The sequence below is a fragment of the Micromys minutus genome (genome assembly GCF_963924665.1).
Source record: "Micromys minutus genome assembly, chromosome: 15".
Taxonomy (NCBI): domain Eukaryota; kingdom Metazoa; phylum Chordata; class Mammalia; order Rodentia; family Muridae; genus Micromys; species Micromys minutus.
The window spans coordinates 28353326-28372994 of record NC_137984.1 but is presented as its reverse complement, the minus strand read 5'-3'; the positions used below and the strand labels follow the sequence as shown (position 1 = coordinate 28372994).

At 41.5% G+C, this 19669-nt stretch overlaps 1 protein-coding gene across 4 annotated transcripts in view; it reads right to left on the bottom strand.

Moving 5' to 3' along the window:
• TNIK (TRAF2 and NCK interacting kinase) overlaps positions 1–19669 on the bottom strand; it is a 373654-nt gene that overhangs the window by 126463 nt on the left and 227522 nt on the right. For all 4 annotated transcript variants that reach the window (XM_080929385.1, XM_080929386.1, XM_080929387.1 and 1 more), the window contains exon 5: positions 1175–1285. In XM_080929385.1, the coding sequence (XP_080785511.1) occupies positions 1175–1285 (111 nt within the window). The remainder of the gene's footprint in view (positions 1–1174; positions 1286–19669) is intronic.

Genomic DNA, 19669 nt, shown 5'->3' with positions numbered 1-19669 from the left:
TTAAGTTTCATTTTCCCTTTGCTTCCTTCTTAGTCTGATTTTCATTTAACAATCACACATCATCACTGTATACTTCTGTCTTTCTCAAAGTTCACTCACCCACAGGACAGACAGGACACATAGTGAAATGCAATTTTAACTTCTGATTCCTTAAGCTAAGAAGGCGGAGCTTATCAATAAATAATGACTGTTGATTATATGTAGTATGATTGACCAATAGACACACAATAGCCTCCATATCATTAGCAAGAAAGAAATTAAACTAGTTTCTTCCTAAGCTGTCTTATAGCCTCACTGTGAGACTTGTGTGGGGAAGTAAACCAACAGGAATATTCAACCACCACTCTCTATTTCAGTGGATAAGCCTCAAATAATATTTTAAGGTTCAAACACCTAAACTAGCCTATAGACACAGACATGAATAAAGTAACTTAGTGGTGAGAAGGTATTACGGCATTAGATACAAAAATAAACACTTTGAATGGCTAACCAGCATATTTCTTAATCCGTTCCCCACAAGGGCATTATGATTTGAAGTCAGATTTGTAATAAAAAAAAAACCATCAAAAGCAAGTGTTTTGTTGTGGAAATCATGCAATGTCAACCTTCCAAATGAAAGTACACATGACCTTGACCATCTAGAATGATTTCTGGTTCATAAATGCTGTCCTATCTGCAAACCGTAGTTACCACCATCACTGTTAGAATAAACCATCCATCAATCATCTATCTATATCTACATATACATATACCATCTATCTATAACTATCTTCTATGTTTTACCTATCTATGATCTATATATTATCTTTCCATCATCTATAATCTATCTGTCTGCTTACCTGCCTGCCTATCTATCTATCTATCTATCTATCTATCATCTACCTACCTACCTACCTATCTAACTACCTACCTACCTTTCTACCTATTTACCTTTGAAGGAACATAGCCATGTGTAGACCAGCTAGCTTTGAATCCATAATTTTAATCTCAGTCTTCCCAATGCTGGGACTGCAAATGTTCAGCCCATGCTGAGACTGTTAGAACAAGCAATTAAATACACCTCTACTGCATTTTCAAACTTCATTAGCAGGACTGAACAGAATAGACTATCTTTCAAGATTTCCCACATTAACTGTAGGAACTGGGAGGCCCGCAGTGCCCTCTGGTCACCTACCCGTAAGATCTCCCTGCAGATGTACGCAATCCACTCCTCTTTCAGTGTGTTGCCTTTCGTGTTCTTGATCAGGTCAGTGACAGAGCCAGCACCGCAGAACTCCATAACCAACTGGCAAAGGAAGAGAACAGCATTTGTTATAATCACACTTGGCTGCAATTTTTTACTAAGTTGGGTTTAGAAAGCAGGCTGCTCTCTAGTCTGTTATTTAGGAATGCTATTCCTGCAATGAAAACGCAGTCATAAAACAATATTTAAACCATCATCTTTCCTAGTAAGTTCTTGTGAAATTATAGAGAGGAAAGATTACTTTTACAAACATTGGTTATATTTTAGCTGTGTGTGTGTGTGTGTGTGTGTGTGTGTGTGTAAGGCACACAGGAAAAATTGTGGGAAGTCAGCTCTCTCTTTGTACCATGTGGGTCCTAGATACCAAACTTAGGTCATCGAACATGATGGCCAGTGCACTAAGTCATCTCACTTAGATTTTTTATTATTTTTTAAACATGTTTTAAATAGTATTTTATAGTCAGAAATCAAGAGCATTCTCCATACTCTAAGGCTTGTTCTTTTGTTTTGTTATAATAGGGGCAGGTCAGCAACTCAGATGACGTTGAAACTATGGCTGTGGGTTGAGCCTGCAGCTGTTCTTGTGACTCCAACAGTGCAGAACCTTCCTCTGTCCAAAGAATCGAGGTTCTCCAGGCAGTGCCAAGCTAGGACAACACAGTGCAGGCTGTTTATGTTATTGGTTTGGATGTGACACTGTAAGCTACCAGAGTGCGGACTATCTGGTTTTAATTAACTTCAGTAAGTGTTCCCAGGAGGTTGGGCACATCAAATAAATTCAATAAACAATAAACTCTAATTTAGCACCTTTCATCCAAAAAGCTCCAAGCAGTCTATAAATATAAACTCATTACTGTATTCAGCAACTTTATAAATCGGGCAGAGGGTAATCATTACAGCAGAGCAGAGGCTGGGACTGGGACTTTCCCATCCCTTCCCAGGCTCAGACAAAGCAATTCTGTACCATTTTTTTTTTTTCTTTTATATAGTCTTCAACAAAAAGCTAGGTAGGTAGGACATTGCTTTTTGTAATCAATTAAAATAATTTAGAATAACTAGTAAACAGCCCTTAACCCCTTAACCCGTTAGGAGAGAGAAGCAAAGAATAGACACAAGTGTTCACAAGTTTGTGTCACTAAGTCGTGATATTACAGTGTGTTTGAGGTCAGCTTCAGCTACATGAGACCTTGACTCAAAAGAAAGCAACAAAGGAAACACGAGACAAATTTCCTCAGTGAGTTTCCAGTCCCTGCTCTGACTTAACAGTTGCACCAAAGCTGGCTTTCATAGGAAACCCTTGTTCTCTTTTTTTCAGAGAGCTTGTGAGTGTGTTAAGGCTTTCCTGTAGGAAAATTTGGAAGTGTAGAATAAACTGCATTCCATCCAGGGAGGGCTGAGACTCTTTCATACCTAATAGCCAGGCAGACCACAAAGGCCAGAGAGCTCAAGGATTCAGGGGTCAACTTGAAACACTGGTAGCGTTCAGAGATAGGATGACTGGTCTAATGTGCGACACCAAAGCACTGGCGTTGCCAAGAATGCAATAATGACGTCACTCATGAGGAGCACAAACTGCCACAATTAGAAGAAAAGAAGCAAGTAAATGATATTATGAAGTCAAGTGAAAACAAAAGGAAAATTGAGGAGAGCGAACTGCCATTGTCCTGGTGTATGTGCTTATGCTGGGGTGCACATGGAAGTATGTGTCTAGTGGCTGGAGGACACCAAGTGTCTTCCTCCATAGCTCTTGCTTTATTCCCTTGAGACAGGGTCTCTCATTGAACCTGGAGCTCCTTAGTTTATATTAGGATATTGGACATCAAACCCCAGGGATCTGCCTCTCTGCCTCCCCAGCACTGGGGTTATAGGTGTACATGACCATGCCTGGCGTTTATTCCTTAATTATTTATTTTCTTTTATTAATTAGTTGCTCACAGGGCTGCCCAAACTTGTTATGAAATTATTTAAACATGGGCCATATAATCTTGGTATACGATGTGAAGTGTGATGATACATCTGTCAGCCTCTCTCTCTCTCTCTCTCTCTCTCTCCTCTCTCTCTCTCTCTCTCTCTCTCTCTCATACTTTTGTCTTCCAATCTTTCCTTTCCCCCTCTTTCTTCATGCACCTCCCTCCTTTTCTCTTTCCTTTCTCCCTGTGGGCAATCTTGGCTGCTATGTGCTTATGACTTCAAAGGCAATCTCATGTCTAGAAAACACCAACTGGACCCCTACCCTTCAGCTCCTAAAGTCTCAGTTTCTAAGGGAGGACTGGAGACTAAACTCTGGTTGTTATGCCTCAACCCACTAAACCATCTCCATCTCTAAAGCTAACTACTTTAGCTTTCTTATACATTTTTAACATTGAATGCTTAAATAACAGAATAAATAAAATGTCTATTCAATAAAGTATTCTGTCTGATAATGAGAGATTAGAAACAGAATGTCACCATTTTGTGCTTCTTAACAAACTAACAGATGCAGGTGTCACTCATCAATGACCGTTAACATGAAATACAAACAATTTGTCTCATGAGAAGAGAATGCAGCACTATGAGGCACCATTGTTGAAACAACAAACAATGAACCTCACAAATGTAACTCTGCTCCGACCTCCAGTGCCAACCACCCACCTTCTTACAGGAACCTGGAGAAGGCAGGGGCATGGCATGTAATAACGATGCTACCAGCAGATTTAGGAGAATAGTTTCTTCGCAGCTAAACTACAGAGGAGGAAGAAAGAGATGATGGAAGAGAGGCCTACAGACTTAAAGTCATCTAAATACGTGTCAACAGATTCCAACTGCTTTTTTGAACACTGATTTTTAAAAAGTAGATGTTATTTAAAGTTTTCATTTGTTTGTTTGGAAGGCAGAGACTGGTAAGTCTCTGTGAGTTCAAAGTCAACCTGGTCTATATATCTAGTTTCAGGACAGCCAGGGTTTCACAGAGAGACCTTGTCAAAAAACCAACAACCAAAAGCCAAAGAAACAGAAGAGACCTAAACCAGAAAAAGCAACTGGTATTTTTTTAAGTGCAACTTTTATATAAATATAAATGTAAATATTTGGAGAGACTAAGAAAATGCAATTTGGAATTTTTTTAAGTGTGGTGATTTTGTGGTTATTAAAAACCCTCATATTTAAGACACATATGCTCGAATACTGTGCAGTAAAGTACATTATTAAGATAGTTAAAATGATTTGTAAAGTATGGTAAAGATATTCTAAATTTAATTTTAATGTTCTGTTTTTCCAGCCAATATATCTGTTCCACATGTGTTCAGTGCCCAGGTGATATCCACTTATCTGAAGTTACAGATGGTAATGAGTGACCATGTAGGTGCTAGGAATTGAACCTGGGTCCTCTGGAAGAGCAGCTGGTACTCTTAACTTCTGAGCCATCTCTTGAACTCCATGATGAAAAAATTTATAACATATATCTGATACGGGTGTGGTATCTGAATTTATCAAGAACTCTTATAGGGCAACAACAGAAAGTTCCAGTTTAATCATGAGTTGAATGTGGTGGCGCACAGTGATAGGAAGAGGCAAGAAGACTGGAATGAGTTCCTCACCAGTCTGAGAACTTGTCTCAAAAACAGAAATAACAACAATTCAAAAACAAGTAAGAAGGCCTGGAGAGATGGCTCAGCAGTTAAGAGCATTGAACATTCTTCCAGAGGTTCTGAGTTTAATTTCCAGCAAACACATGGTAGCTCACAACCATCTGTAATGGGATTCAATGCCCTCTTCTGGTGTGTCTAAAAACAGCTACAGTGTATTTATAAACATAAAATAAATCTTTTTAAGAAAACAAGTAAATAAAATAAATCAATTAAATGGAATGAGAACCAGCAAAGAACTCAGACATTTCTCTAAACTTCAGAGTCTGAAGAACAAATGAAGTGGTCAGTAATGGCTCTAAAAGATCCTGATGACATCAGTAGCCATGAGGAACATATGAATGAGGTGTCACAGCACCCACAAAGATGAGTGTAACTTTACCATGTTCATTGCAGCCTTATTTATAATAGCTAGAAGCTGGAAAGAACCCAGATGTCCTTCAACAGAGGAATGGATGCATAAAAGGTGGTGCGTTTACACAATGGAGTACTACTCAGCTATTAAAAACAATGACTTCATGAAATTCTTAGGCAAATGGATGAAACCAGAAAAAATTACCCTGCGTGAGGTAACCCAGTCACAAAAGAACACACATGGTATGCACTCACTGGTAAACAGATACTAGCCCCCAAAGCTTGGAATACCCAAGAAACAATTCACAGACCTTATGAAGCTCAAAAAGAAGGAAGGCCAGAATGTGGATGCCTTAGTCCTTCTTAGAAGGGAGAACAAGATACTCATGGGAAGAAATACAAGAACAAATAGAGGAGTAGGGATGAAGAAAATAGACTGCCCCACCTAGGTATCCATCCCATATGTAAGCACCAAACCTAGTCACTATTGCTTACTGAAAGGAGCCTGATATGAATGCCTCCTCAGAGGATATGCCAAAGCCTTAGTGATACAGATGAGGATGCTTGCAGCTAACCATCAGACTGAACACGGGGACCCAAATGAAGGAGCTAGAGAAAGGTCTGAAGGAGCTGACAGGGTCTGCAACCCCATGGGAAGAACAACATTATCAACCAACCAAACCTTCCACAACTCCCAGTGACTAAAACACCGACCAATGCGAACACATGGAGAGACCTATGGCTCCAGCTGCATATGTAGCAGAAGACGGCATTGTCTGGCATCAGTGGGAGAAGAGGCCTTTGGTCCAGCTGAAGTTAGTTTTCCCAGTGTAAGGGAATGCCAAGGTGCTGAGACGAGAATTGGTGGTTGGGAGAGGGAGCACCTTCTGAGAAGCAGGAGTAGGGAGAGAAGAATAGGAGTGAGTGTGGGGGAAGGGTATAACATTTGAAACATAAATACAGAGAATATCCAATAAAAATGATAATAAAAAATGTAGATCAAGTGGAGCCCTCATACATTGCCAGCGACTACACAACCTGATGCAGTGATTGTAGCCTTGTGAATTCTTCAGCAAATTAAAGATAAAAATCAACATAAAGCCCAGTTGTTTTCCTTGAAGATGTTTTTTTTTTACAAAAAGCATTGGAAACAGACGTTTAACAAAAGCCATAATGGGAGCACCCCTGGCAGTACTTCTTACAGAACACAAAGGTTGGGAACCAAAATTCCATCTACAGGTGAATAAGTGGATTAAACAAACTGTGGTATGACCACAGTGGGATATCATTCAGCTGTGGAAATAAACGTCTGATACCACACGGATGGGTTGTGAGGACATCGTGCTCAATGATGAAGGCAGACGGAGGTGGGATTGAAATATGCAGCTCCATTCCCATGCAACAGACACACTAGACGGCTTTCCAGGATGGAAAGCAGGCTCAGAGGCTTCCTGAGATTTGGGGCATGAGGAGCGGGAGGGAGTGATGGATATAAAATTCTCAGGGGGTGGGGAGATGGATAATCTTAGCGCTAAGGAGTGGGGGGTGCTTTGAGCAGTACAATGAATCTGCTGCTGCCTCTGGATTACTATTTTAGAAGTAGCTAAAAACTGAAGGCATCTAATACTACATGTATTTTAGCAGAATTATTAAGAATGTCAGACTTGATTTGTTTCAATGCCTGTCTGGGGGAGGCAGAGGATTGTGTGGGAGGCCAGGATCAGACACTGGTGAGAGGCTTTCCGGGCTACTTTGGGCACATGAGTGCCTCTCACATGGCTCTGTCCAGTCTTGTGAATACAGCTGAAAATGCCACTGTGTAGAGACTCATGCTTTGGTGCCAGCCAGAGGTGAAAATAACACATCCTGGGGCACGTGATAAAAGCATCTTCCCACACGAGCCGAGCATTTCCAAGTCCTTCCTCCCAGCCACATTTTGGAAAAGACATCGTGGCAAGGGATGCGACAACAGTTCTCATGTCATTTGGAGAAAATGTCCTACTATTGGGCCCTATTAGGCCACATAATTGCGGTCCCCAAAGGGAGCTGTGGAAGCCAGCAACTCTAGCCTTTCATAATTAGATTGGACAAAATACCTTCAAATATTCAATAGGAAACACTCCAGCTCTAGCTAGGCACTAATGTCAGTGATTTCTATAATCTGTCGCTCTATTCAGCTGCAGCTGAAGGCCTCTCCGTTCTTTTCATCTCACCAAGGAACAAAATGATTGTTGAATTATGTAATGGGACTCTAAAGAAAAGAAAGAAAGAAACCAAAAGAAACCAGAACTTGCCAGCCATGGGTTCCTGCAGCCACATGACAACACTGATAATTACTGCCACCACACAGCAGGGACCTTCCCTCCCCATAAGAAGCCCTATCTCATTAATAAACAGACACAGGGCTCAACATGCCAAGCCCAGCTGAATGAGGCAAGTCAAGACCTTCCCATCTCACAAGGAGGATGCGCTGGATCATTAATATCTCCCTGGAAAGGAAGTTGCCTCTGAGTTTACACTAAGGCATCAAGACACACCAACACTTACTTAGAACTTAATGTGCTGGGTACTGAACAGCCTGGTGGTTTACAAACAAAACAAAAAGTGAACAAAACATCTTTTGCACCACTCTGGTCTCAGTTCTGTTATGAGAACTGAGCTTTGTATGGTCTTTGGCCTTACCCATACTGAATACTCATTATGTGCTGAAAGCAGGCTTTAAAAACATCATCTTAGCAGCTTCCTTACCTTAGAAACTACATTAGTTACTTGACCTGTTACAAAAGCAAACTGTCTCCCAGTTCAAAAACATAGCGCATCACCGTGGGTAAGAGGGATGTGGGGAGACTGGAGCAGCGGGTTATACTGCATCCGTTTCAAGAAGCAGAAGAAGAGGAACACTGTGTTCCCCTGGATTTCTCTCTTTCGTTCAGTCTGGGACCCCCAGCCCATGGAATGGTGTCACCATAGTGAACAAACCTTCTATATCAGTGAACATAATCAAGGTATTCCTTCACAAGCGTAGCCAGAGGGTAACTGAGTCTCAGTAACACATCACAGACTCAACTAGAGGATTTTTCTCTTGGGTTATTCTAGGCCCTATAAATGTTTGGCCTGTTTTTGCCTCCTAATCCCATATTCCCAGAAATAAGACTCAGCCTCAAAATGTCTATTGTCCATATAGCTAGGCTTTTCTCTGAATAGATCATAACTTACACCATTTACCCCAGTCTACACTCTGCCATGTGACTGGGTACATATGCTCAGGTACCATGTGCCAGTCTTGTCCTCACATCTTCCAGGGTGAATCTTCCACTTGGCAGTATCTCAGAATCTTTCTGCCTCCCGATGTCTCACCTCTTTCTTGCCTAAGCTATAGGCCATCATGTTTTTATTGGCAGGGTTCATATCCAAACAGATGTAAGATATTTTCTCTATAAGACCCTGTCAAGTTGATAATAAATGATAACCACCATAGACACATTCCCTAGCCAGAACCATCTCCACTCTGGTAAAAGGTTAGGAGTAAGAATCAGGGACCAGGAAGATGGCTTGGGGTTTGAAGTATCTGTCATGCAAACACAAGGACCTGAGTTCTACACAGATAAAGCTGGGCATGCTGTCTGCCCTTGTCAGAGCAGTCCTGGGCAGACAGAGACAGGGAGATCTCTCTCCAGAGCTTGCCAGTCCAACATTCTAACCTCATTGGCAACCTAATAGGTTAGAATAAGAGATAGCTCAACTTGTAAGTGTACACACACACACACACACACACACACACACTTGGATACCTCCTGAGGAAATGATAACATCAGAGGTCAACTTCCAGCCTCTCTGTGCTCATGCACACATATGCACATACATTGCACAAAAATTAACATTCACATACATAAAGCTTAGACATACAGATCTGAAGTGAACATTTGCTTCACTAATAGATAGAAAGCTTCCTGTAACCAAAACCCTCAAGTACATATTTCTCACTGCCTCTCAGCATGGTCACTCTGTCCTAAAGGTCTCCTTCACTTGCAGGGTAATGACACAGAGAGGAAGGAGCTTGTAACACAATGGGCATAGGTGCTTCTAGAGCCTCTGATGAAATAGTGCCAAGTCATTTTGCTCAAGTTTCTACCACGAAGCAAGGAGACAGTCTACCCTCCAGACAATGTGTTGTTCTATGAACTGAGGCAGTCAGCAATGGAAGTGTCAGGCAGGATACTGAAAGAAATCCGAGATTTAAAATGCATCAGTATCATCTGAACAACTGGGTCAGAAACTATTCATACCACTTGGGAAGAGAGAAAGGAGGCTAAATGGCATGTGGTGAGAGAAATGTGCTCAGGCAGATGGGGACTGGCTTGGGGCCTAAAGGATGTATTCTAAAAAGAGCATGGTGTAATGTGAATAGATTATAAAAAAAATGCTTGGATTACTTGGGTAACTATGTCTGTCTAAGTAAAAAAGGTTGTTTTCTAAGAACTGAGTCCTGACACATTTCACGGTTCACATGGTTGATTGCTATAGGTATTTATTTTTTGCCAATTGTCTTATATTACTAAGAAACATAATATTGTATCTTTGCAATGTTGGGGTAGAGAGATTACTTGGTGGTAGAGTTTATGGGAAGCTCTGGTTCCAACATATCTCTCTCTCTCTCTCTCTCTCTCTCTCTCTCTCTCTCTCTCTCTCTCTCTCTCCCTCCCTCTCCCTCTTTCTCTCTCTCTTCTCTTTTCTCTTTCATGCACACATACATAGGCATGGATACAAACACACATGCACATGAATAGACACACATGCATAGCATGTGCACACATCTGTACACACATGCATAAACACATGTATACATGCATGCACACACACATCCATGTGTATGAATTTTCCCAGGACTGTGCATTACTCCCCACCTATCCTAGACATGACAGAAGCATGAAGTCAGTCCTGACTTCAATCTTCACAAGGCACAGAGCACAGTTTTTGGCAGAGAATCATGAAATACAACCACTTCACTTTACAACCTCAGTTACTTCTGAGGGGATTCTGAAGGTCAATTCTGAGATGATTTCCCAGGTCCCTAAAGGATTCAGTCACTTGCTAGTTAATCAGCTTTAAGTTCCTATAACAAGGAGCAAGGTCTCAAGATGGCATTTTAAGGTTGTAGGTCCTAAAGGCCGAAAGCCTGGACAGGAATCCGTCTCTCTCAGATGACACCAAACACCTACAAGAAAAAGTGACAATGAGAAGATCCTTTCTCTTTAACCAACAAGGGAGGGTCAGGCAGAAGGGGTGGGAACAGGGTCAAGGGGTGAAGTTTTCCGTAGGATGAACCAAGCCTCTGAAGAGACTAAGACAAGGTTAGAAGCAACTTCCAAGAACTCCCAGCCCTGTAAAGAATCGTCTAGTGACCTTGGAGGCTTAGAAACCCCCGGGAGGACCATGGTATTTTTATCTTATGTGGTTGGGAATAGCCACAGATCCCATCTGCATGATTTATGAAGGTGTGAACCAAACTCAAAATTCAGCAGCTTTTGTAAGAAAAAGCCGCTTCCTTTGCCAGGGGTAGTTTAAATCTCACAATAGGAAATGCCTTCACACAGAAACACAAAACCAACCTCAACAGCCTTGCGTATTCAACTCTAAATGAGCATGTATTGAGGTTTAAGAGGAAAAAAATTAATTTTTATTTTTAGACTTGAGACTTCTCAAATGAAGTATAAGTTATGCAAAGATAAAAGGACTGCCAAGTGTCCCAAATGCTATTGATAAGGCCAGCAGACAGTTTCTTACTCTGTTAGTAACAAAGGCATTTTGGATAATCTGAGCCAACTGGTATTTTTATCAAGCAAAGCTTGTCTACAGGCCAAGACCATGGGCTCTCAGTCATCTGTGCCCAAGCAGAGTCTGTGTGACAGCATGACACTTCATAAGCAGCCATTCGAGAAGTCCTGGGACATCTTAGTAGGCATGAATCATCACATACATATGAACGCCAAATATTCTAACAAAGGAATTAACTCAAAAGATAGAAGCAAGGTAGGCTGAGGCAATGGCTCAGCCAGTGCAGGGCTTGCCTTACAAGCATGAAAAACCAGATCCCTTGAACCTGCATAAAATACACAGGCAGGGGATGCTGGAGAAACGGAGACAAACAGGTCCCTGGGACTTGCGGCCAGCCAGCCTGGCTTAATGAGCCAGCTTAAGGCAAAAGAAAGGTCTCATTTCAAAATTTAAGTTGGATGGGTCTTGTGGAATACTATTTGGAATTTTTTCTCTGGCCTCCAAATATACCCCACTGCACATACATAAGTTTTTTGCACACATACAAGCACATACCTGCACACAAATGTATACACACACACACACACACAAAATGGTGATGTATAATTCTGCATCTCAAAAATGTTAAACTCAAAGAGAAAGATTAGGAATTATGAGTCAGGTTTTAGCCAGGTTAAAAGGAGGCAAAGTCAAGCTGGGGAAGTATTTCACTATGTAATCACAGCTCTTGCCAGTTAAATAAGAGGGTATAACTTCAAATACCTGACACCCATATAAACTCTTGGCTACAAGTCACTATGTTACCCAAGCACTGGGTCACAGTCATATAGGGAAATCATAGTTATATAGGTGGATCATAGTCATATAGGTAGATGATAGTCATATAGGTGCATCACAGTCATATAGGTGGATCATAGCCATACAGGTGGATCATGTGTAACCACAAATCAGGCAGCCAGTCGAAAGGAGCATTGAGTTTGGAGAAGAGACTTTGTCTTTAAAATAATAATGTGGCAAGCAGACTGACGAAGATAGCTAACGTCCCCCTCTGGCTTCTGCACACACAGGTATGTGTGGATGGACACACACTTATGCACATTCAGTGCTCCCCACCCCAAATAGAAGAAAAACAACAAAACACAACAAAACTAAATGTAAACTTGGAGTGTCCACAGTGGAATACCTTGGCAGCTGAAGGTCCTGAGAAGCAAGGTGTCAACTGGAGCTTGAGGTCCCTATTAATCTAAGATGGAAGCCTAGAGCTTCAAGGTCAGTTTTGAATAGAGACAAAGTCATTCTCTGGTTAAGGTGCAAAGCAGTTTAAACAATTTAAATGAAATTTCTTGGGATTAAAAAAAAGCAATTGGGTTTCCATCTTGTCAGCATTCCGCCACCCCAGTTCACAAACACTGCACCCAGGGCGAGGCAGTGGCTCCTGCCCAGAGCCATTCTTCTGAGAATCTTAGGCCCCCGTATTTACAAACTCTCATCGTTCGCCATGTCTACTCTCAAGTAATGAGATTAATTTGTTTCCCTAGAACAGTGACTTAGTGTATGTCTACAAAGTAAATTCTTTGCTGTTCAAGCAGCAACCAGTAATTGAAATAAATTTCTTTTAAAGGGAGAAGGCTCATTTTTGATGCCCAGAATTTAAAAGGATTTTAATGCCCAGTTGCAAAGGCTCAGCTCCTGGTGGCTGAATATCTGTGAACATGATCCTCAGCATCTCACACTGAAAGCTGATGTTTTTGCTCATTGTTTAAGAATTCCATACGTGCCTAAAATATAATGTGATCACACCCACCCCCAATCTCTCTCCCGCTCCAAGTCCCCTTCTTGTTGTCTCCTCCCCCCCTTTTTTCCATACCCTGTGTTCAATCAGTGGTACCTGTAGGCACAGGAGCATGGGCATCCTACCTGGGGCCTTTTGCCAGAAGCAAACTCACTATCCCTACTCAGGAGAACCTCAACCACCAAACTCTTGAACTAGGACTGGAGTTTTGTGAACCTCTATACCAACCACATAGGAGTTTTGATTGGCTTTGTCTTGTGTGAGTAACCTTAGTTACTGTGGGTTCATATGACAGCAGTGTCTGCAACACTGTTTAAAGCATTTCTTCCCAATTCTCCAACCCTCTTCTGTAGTGTCTCTGGGCCCTGTGGGTCTAAGGCTATGAAGTAGATATCCTATAATAGGACCTACACTGAAATATTGAAACAACCCACACTGAATCTGGGCATGGTTTCTGCTACAGTGCTGGAGCAATATAAATGGAAAATACGACCCATATAGGCTGAGGTGACATTCGTTCAATAATCTCAGCATCATATTCTATGGTGATCTCGCACAGGAGTAATTAAAGGCATGGAGCTAATTGTATATAAAGAGCACAGGACTCAGGACCTGTGGCTCAGGCTGAACAACACCTATGACATATTGGGCAGATGGCACATCTGGGCATCTGGCACATCTGTGTAGCTAGCACCCCGATTCCACATGTTGCTGCCATGTGAAATTTCAAGCCCAATATTTCTAGATCATTTGATTGTTTTCAAAACTTTTCAAGGAATCCAGACTTTCATAAGAACTTTTCTAATATTGATTTAATTAAAACATCACTATTTTATAGAAGCCAAGCTAAGTTTATTTATCCTCCACCCAGGTTGTCAGTTGACAAACATATAGACCTTGTCCAATTAACATTTGATTCAATAGAAACTAAGTGTTTCTTAGGAAAGCCTGCTAGAACCCAGATCCATGGATAATCGAACCAGGTTGGATCTGACCATTAGATAGATGCTCAAATGTACTCAGCATCACTTGCATGTGTGCATTTGCTACATATGGGCACATGTGCAGGAGAGCATGTGTTCTGCTGACGCTGTTCCACTCTATCACTTTCCCCCTGACTCCCTGCAGCAGTCTCTCTGGAACCCTATCTAGTCTGACAAACACTAACCATCAGTATCTTCCCATGGCCCCTCCCTCAGCCCTGAAGTTATAGGCAAGCACCCAGGCACGCCTAGCTTTTTATTTTAGTACTCTGATCTGAACTCAGCTCCTTATGTGCAGAAACCAGTCTTACCCACTGAAGCCATTGCTCCCGCTTCACAAAAACGCATCCGAACCCTCCATCTACCCATCGACATCGCTTCAATCTAATGGGAAGTTAATTTGCTGCTTCAGACCGATCGTCTCTCATCATACCAGACTACTCTGCATTTCAGGAGTTAATTAGAAACTTATTCCCTCTCATGAAATATCTAGATCTGTGTTTGTTGTGACAGTATCAACAGGACAGCAAAATAGGTGTGAAGTCGGGCTGTTATTGTGGAGAAATTGGTCCATTTTGTAGACAGACCTTCGCTCTGGTATTTGAGTGGTTTTATAGCAAACCCGGAGATCCTGGCAAGCCTGGGATGTGGTAGAGAGGGATAAGACAGTGTCGCCGAGTGTCAGAGAGCCACTGTTTCCTAGAGATCAGAATCTTTATTGAAAGAGCTCCCTTTTTTGATTTCCGGACCAGGCGCCAAGTAGTTGATAAAGAAGAATCACTTTGCCATTATCGGAAGTGGTTGTGTTTCTATGGAGCTGACACCAAACAAGAGTTTATCTCTACAATAGGCCTGATAGAATCCGCACAGATTACAATTCAATCAGAAGCCTGCCACTACAAACGTGTCCCCTGGTGAGACGTGCATTACAGACCTCCAAACTCCAGCCATGGGTAAAGGAGTATGTGAGGAATATTTCATGTCATCAGGCTGAACTCAGATAATGCATATTTAGAAGTGCTACACCTGACTGTGTCGGCTATGCTTCTGTAAAACACATTTTTATACTAACAAGATCCTTGCAAATATGCCAGTGGTCTGAAGAATCAACTATCTTTGACCTTTGCAATTATTTGATAAGACATTCCCAAAAGGCTTCCACAAACATATTTCTTACGCTTCATAGGAGTCTCATTAATGGCTAAGAGGATTCACTATTCTTTTTGAATGCATAAGAAACTGAGGGGGGAAATATCAAATGTAAGGTCAAAATCTTATTTATTATTTTGAGATAAGGCCTCACTAGGCAGCCCTGAGTGGCCTGGAATTTTCAGAGATCCCCCTGCCTCTGCTGCCCAGTACTACCATACCTAGCTCCCGAAATAAGGTTATTAAAACATAAAGCTCTAGCCCTATGCAGGTCTCTGCTATGCTATCAAGATTGGACACCTTCACTGAGACTCCTCTTTGTTATCCTGTTGTTGTCCTGTGTCATGGAGGTGCTGCAGCTTTGGATCTGCAGGACTGGCTCTTTCATGTGCTCCAGCAGTCAGTTCAAAGATGAGGTAGATCTAGGGGTAAGCCAACTTAAAGCCCTGGATCTGGGTCTGGGATATAGCTGAGTTGGTCTGCCTGCCAGATCTCCCACACCCATTCCAGCAGGGTAAGCTCTCGAGCAGTGCCCAGACTAGCTCACCCACTGTCATGGTAGGCAAGGATATCCCCTTCCCCAGTTCTTTAGTTTTGTTTCACTTAGAAGTGCTATCATAAGAGTAAATGGTACTCTTGCTTAGGACAGCTTTTCTGGCCTGACCTTATCCTCAGCGACAGAGATGCTGTCAGAAGACTGCTAGTGGGGTGCTCAGAACCACAGGGTTTCCCAAACCAGCAGACACAGGCCATTACTTCTCCCATTACCAAACTCAAGAAAGAGGTTAGCTTACTGTGATGGCTAGTTCATGGTTACACTTAGTTGGTATGCTATAGGGCTATACCTGACCACAGACTGCATAACTGCCACCCCTTCTCCTTCACTGTGGATAATAATTAAGTGAAGAAACAAGCGTGTGCAGATGCCTCTTGGGCACACTGATATCATTTGGTTCTGCTCTGCACAGACTGAATACCCCTCCATAGGGTCTTTCACAATGGCTACGCTGACTGACAACCTCACCAGCAGTGGGTACACATTGAATCCTTTACATCTTCACCAATACTCTCTGTTTTCCAGTTAAGCCTCAATACAGTTGGCAGAGGGAGTCAGAACAGAACTCTTGCCAATCCTGCCCATGGTAGTGAGTGCTATCTCAAGCACATGGGATATGAGAGGGATGATGGTTTTTTGGGGGTGGCAAAACCTGAAAGAGTACACAGGGGGCACCCCCACAGTCTGGCAATAAATGGGGTAAAACCAGAGTAATTCTCTACAGCCATGGGCTATAGCTCACAGCATAGAGGACAACACTGAAATGCTGAATTCCAGACAGTGCAGAAAATCTTTGGAACTCAAAAGCATTATGGTGCAAGCTATGTCTTTATATTCCACTGAGCTTTCAGGACCCGAGGAAGCCACACTCAGAAATCACCCTGGCAACCAGGCTTGTATCAGTGATGCTGTGCAGTTCCCACTCACAGATAGATGCTTTTTGTTTCCAGTTCATAGTTCCCAGAAGCCGAAGAGAAACAAAAACACAAAGGCACAATTCCTGTACTGTCTGCTATTGTAAAGAGCTAGGACAGTCCCATGAGAGGCAGAAAAAGGAATGGCAGGAAAGGTACATAAGCTCTAAGTGAGAGAGGCATGTCTCCAAAAATGGGTAGGCTTAGAATTATTAATATACTAATGGGATTATCCAATCTCAGAAAGAAAAATACTGAGTGCTGTCCCTCAAATATGGAACTAAGCCAATAACGTATATATAGGACAACAAATGTACAGTGTAGTGCGTAGAAAAACAGCAAAAATAGAAAGCTAACTGTTACAGCATAAAAAGGACAGAACGCAGGTAAAGATATGGGCTATAAAAGAGGACATAAGGTTATATAAAAATTAACATAAGGTTAATTGTTTTTCTAGTTCTAACTTCATCATAGATTTTTTTTATTTTTATGGTGGATATGTGCATAAAAATGTATTCAACAGAGAAAGCATAAAATCCAATGTGAAATGCCATAACTTGCATCTCCAGTGGCTACTCTAACAACCTGTTGAGTTTTAGGGTCTGCTTAGTTTTGTTTTGTCTTCTACTTTTTAACTACTAAAGTTTAGAATAAAATTAAAATAGCCGGCATGGTGGTGAATGCCTTTAATCCTAGCACTAAAGACAAGTGGATCTCCAGGAATTCAAGGCCAGCTTGTTCTATCTAGTGAAGTGTAGGGTAGCTGGAGCTATTTACAGAGACCCTGTCTCTAAAATAAAATAACATATAAAATAAAATTAAAATGTAACAGACTGAAGTGATCCTCAGAATACGTTCTCCTCACCATTGGTGTACGTCTAGTACAGAAATCTCAATCTTGTCAGCAGATCTATAAACATACAGCTTTTCCTTTCTTATAAAAATGTAAAGATGGTATATTTATACATAGTCTTTAAGAAAGACTTTAGAATCTTACTATAATAGTTAATGTTCATCCATTCACAAGAACAAATCTATGTTTAGTTTAATTAATCATATGGTTAAGTAAATTCCTTATTGGTTAATTTATTTTGTTATGTAAATGTTTACTTTCAATATTTTCAGCAATAGTGGTTCAAAACTGAGGCACTATCTTTGGAATATTTATGCATGAGTGTGTATATACACATATACACATATATTTCTGTCTCTGTCTGTCTCTCTCTTCCCCCGCCCCCAGTGTGTGTGTGTGTGTTTGTGTGTGTGTGTGTGTGTATTCTGTCCTTGGGTTAAGCTGTAACAACATGTATTTCTGTATTAGTGGGTAGGTACTAAAATCATTTTCTCATCTCATAGGTAGGAAATTGTACAAAACTCTTCTTGGAGTTCTTGAGGAACATTATAAAATGTGTTTACCCCACAGAGAGTTGATTGCCAGGGTGGGAGGAGCCCCCAGCCACTCAGAGGAAAAGGGGGTTGTGGGGATGGGGAAAGGATTATGGAAGGGAGTGACCAGGAGGGAGCAGTGAGCAGGATGTAAAGTAAATAAATTAAAAGAAAGGAAGAAAGAAGTCAAAAGAACATGTTCATCGGTAAGTGATTGTTAATGCTGTAGCCACTGCCTCAACCTTCACGTATCTTTGGTAGTTTCCTTCTTGTCCCCATTGACTTGTACAAACCCATCATATCTGAAGGCTTTTATGTTCTGCTGATCATGTATGAGACAAACATTCTCCCTAAATTAGTGACTTACATCTCTATTGTATTTGGTAACCCTCTTTAGGAACTACATAATCACGTCTATCGAGGTGTAACTTTGCAGTGTCTTCTCAGACTACGCACTCACACTTGTTCTCTCCCTTTTCTTCATTTTCCAACTTTCATATTCACATTGCTGTACACCAAGATACTACTGTTAAAATAAAAGAGAATGTTTTCAGACACCACACAACATATTAGATCAGCTCCATCCACCTTGTTTGCCCCTTAGTGTGCCTTTATGTTACATTTAGAGATGCCATCACATCTTTTCTGGTCAGCCTGTGAGTACACTAGATGCCCCCTCTCCATCTTGGTTGGATTTCAAATGTCATATTCATCAGAACAATAGCTTTTATTCAAGACTGAGCCTGGAGAAATGTCCATGCATCGCTGGAGCTCCACAGTGTACCACAGTGTTTGGCATTTAGGAGACACCCACTCAAGGAGTTGTGTGTGTTAGACACATACCCAAGGCCCCAGAAGGTAAGCAAGTCATCAATCTTCAGAGTAATCAATCCAACAGTACCACATGAGAGGCACAAAGATTTAAGAGAAGAGAAACAGATCAAGTGGTCCACCTTCCACTGACTGGGCTATACTTGAGGCTGATTCATAACATTGGCGAAGAAGACAAATCCCTTGTAATGTCCTTGAACCAAGATGGTTTTGTATCCACTGGAGGATTAAAGATGAAAAGTTCCAGAGTCAGAAGTTACAAATGCCAAAAAAAAAAAAAAAAAAAAAAAAGACATTCTGCATAGAGCACAGCACACAGTGAGGTGGTGGCTGTTAATCACCATTGGTGGGACAGTCAGCTCTCTCAAGGACTGGGGCACAAAGCTTCTGGGTAGGGTGTTCAGGAAAAGAGAAGCACCTTTGCTGAGGTCCTACAGTGGTATCAGACTTGTGTTAGGTATTTTATCCACAGACTTGAAACTAGCATTGCAGTTATCTATATAGTGTAATACATAATCAGCCAGAATGAAGTCAGACCCTGGCTCCCTTCCACCACCAGAGCTTGGGATAGTTGATTATCCTCCCTGAAAAATCTGTTTCATCGTGTTAAGAAATCAGACGGACAATGCTGCATCACTGAATGGGGATAAATCACATAATTCAGATAGTAAGTAGCATAGTGACCGAAATATAACAAAAATGCAGTAAAACATTGTTAATCGCCGAGGAAGAAGTAGGGATTAGCAAGCAGCATTGGGCATGGTCCATACTAATATGGATGAGAAAGAATAATAGGAAAATGGCTCAGAGGGTAAAGCACAAGGGTCTAAGCTCAGATCTCAGTGCTGGAATTTGAAAAAAGGGGCATGTTAGTGCTTTTGTCGGCAACCCCAGCCTTGGGGTAGTGAACAGACGGGTAGATCCCATAAACTCCCTGGCCAGCCAGTATAGCTAGACTAATGAGTTCCAGCTACAGTGAGAAATCTTTAATACACACACACACACACACACACACACACACACACACACACACACAGGGTAGACACTAATAGAGGATGGTACA